Source organism: Danio rerio, chromosome 9 (assembly GCF_052040795.2).
Source record: "Danio rerio strain M-AB ecotype USA chromosome 9, GRCz13ab, whole genome shotgun sequence".
Lineage (NCBI taxonomy): Eukaryota > Metazoa > Chordata > Actinopteri > Cypriniformes > Danionidae > Danio > Danio rerio.
This window is the reverse complement of record NC_141029.1, coordinates 50180001-50182500: the sequence shown is the minus strand read 5'-3', so window position 1 is coordinate 50182500 and position 2500 is coordinate 50180001. Positions and strand designations below refer to the sequence as shown.

The 2500-nt window shown below is 34.0% G+C and overlaps 1 protein-coding gene across 2 annotated transcripts in view; it reads left to right on the top strand.

Annotated features, from left to right (window-relative positions):
- The window catches only part of phgdh (phosphoglycerate dehydrogenase), a 722740-nt gene that overhangs the window by 3070 nt on the left and 717170 nt on the right, over positions 1 to 2500 (top strand). For both annotated transcript variants that reach the window (XR_015498723.1, NM_199577.2), the window contains 1 exon segment: positions 1603 to 1754. Coding sequence is in view for 1 of the 2 variants with exons in the window: in NM_199577.2 (NP_955871.2) it covers positions 1603 to 1754 (152 nt within the window). In the remaining variant the exon portion in view is untranslated.

The following is a 2500-nucleotide window of genomic DNA, read 5'->3' as shown; positions in this document are numbered from 1 at the left end:
GTTTTGGCATCTTAATACTAATTAATTATGATTTTTAAATGCCACTATACTTTGAGCAACTATTTTTTTACTTGTCTGTCAACAAAAGTTTTCAAAAATAGTATAAATCTAATAAAGTAGACACTTTACTTGCATTTAATTTGCTTTTTTTGTATGTAACGTCACTCTTGAAATGTGTATTTGATGCAGACACGAGAATGGGATGTTGCATTTTTGATGCATGCATGCAATTTGTTTTTATATACACACTATAGATTTTTAGTTACGAAAGCATGGACAGTATGCTTGTATGCCTGTCATGATAAGTAATATTTGTTGCGTGATGCTGTCGAAATTATTGCGATAAGTGATATTACTGTCATTTTAAGGTTTATACCTGCTTTTATATATTATACACTACCTGACAAAAGTCTTGTCGCCAAATAAAATATGATCATGACTTGATTTTTAATTATTTAATTAGGACAGTAAGGTCTGACTTTGCTTAGACAAAAGTCTCGCCACTTAACAGAAATAATGTCCAGTATAGAATATAAAGTCATGCAGTGGAAACAGAATGAATATTGTGTCTGACTCTCATGAGCTTGGAGGACTGCATCCATACATCTCTGCACTGACTCAAATCACTTATTAATAAAGTCATCTGGAATGGCCAAGAAAGTGTTCTTGCAGGACTCCCAGAGTTCATCAAGATTCTTTGGATTCATCTTCAATGCCTCCTCCATCTTACCCTAGACATGCTCAATAATGTTCGTACCTGGTGACTGGGCTGGCCAATCCTGCAGCACCTTGACCTTTGTTTTCAGGAACTTTGATGTGGAGGCTGAAGTATGGGAAAGGGATACCTCAGGCTATTGATGTTGCCATCCACTTTGCATCGCACACCTACATACTGAATGTAACCACAAACCATGATTTTTCCTTCTCCAAACTTGACTGACTTCTGTGAGAATCTTGGGTCTCTGCGGATTCCAGTAGGTCTTCTGCAGTATTTGTGATGATTGGGATGCAGCTCAGCAGATGTTTCAGCTTTTCCAAATGTTCAACTAGATGTCAAGCTGTTGTTTGTTGCTCTTACAACTGGGATTGACGACATGATTGTTGTCAGGCACACATTAAAGGGACAAAAACGCCATTTAAATGTTCTTGTAAAAATTTTAGTTATTCTTTATATCGTCAATTTTCTGGAAGTGGAATGCAGATTTAAAACAGAGCTCATTTGGACACCTCCTAAAACGTTTTCAGGCAAATTTGAAAAATCACCTTTTCCTCACCTATTAGTAAGCATTGTTTGAAAAAAAAAAAAAAGGTTTCTCTGAACTCACTTGGACCTCCGGTGGAGATTAGAAGAGATGACATAAGCTGCACATTTACATAAAATGTTTAAGATATACATTTTTATCTAAACATGATGTACGATATATACTGCGTCATTACAATTGATTGAGGTCATGTCCATGTTTTTGCACAATAAGTCAATATATTGATTATTATGACAGGCCTAGTGCTAAGTGCATGTTTCACTTTTACTGTTGTTATTCTGCTATTGTGTTAAAATTTTGGGATAAACATAATAACACTTCCTAAATCTTTTCCCCCAAGAATTATGATGGTTTAATAGTCCGATCAGCGACCAAAGTTACCGCTGATGTCATCAATGCTGGCAGTAGCTTGAAGATCATCGGCCGAGCCGGAACAGGAGTCGACAACGTGGATGTGGATGCGGCAACCAAGAGAGGCATCATTGTCATGAAGTAATGAAGCGTGTTGAGTCTCGCTCTGGCCTCTGTTCTGTTTTCTGCCTGTGCTAAAGCAGGTTGCTCTAGTTGAGCAAATTTATTCTTAAAGGGATAGTTCACCCGAAATACAAAAACTACTTTTATTTAAAACTGTGATGTTTTGTACAAACTGTGGTCTTTAGTGACTTATAACATCTTTTTAGACCTAGTATTATTATTATTTATTTTTTTAAAAATTATTTTTAATATTGCATTTTTTTGCATTTACACTTGTATTTACCTTTTACCGCTGCACATTTTATATATCTGTAAAGTGCCATGAGATTCTAATTTTAAAGGTGCTATATAAAAATTAAGTTTATTATTATTATTATTATTATTATTATTAAAATGCAAACCAAAGATTACTGGCACTTTAAAAGCCACAAAAAAAAAAAAAAAAAAAAAACTGGAAAAAAGTAACTAGATACCTGCTGTGACTCTCTATGATAAACATGCACATTATTATTATTATTATTATTATTATTATTATTATTATTATTAATTTAAAAATGCAAACCAAAGATTACTGGCACTTTAAAAGCCACACAAAAATTATAATAAACAGGAAAAAACTAACTTGATACCTGCTGTCACTTTCTATGATAAATTGAGGTCTTAAAAACCAAAGCAATCAGTCTGTGGAAGAGATTGAAGACTAACTTTACTGCAGCATTATTAATGTTATTCACAGCCTCCACATACAGTCCTGTGTGTGTTCT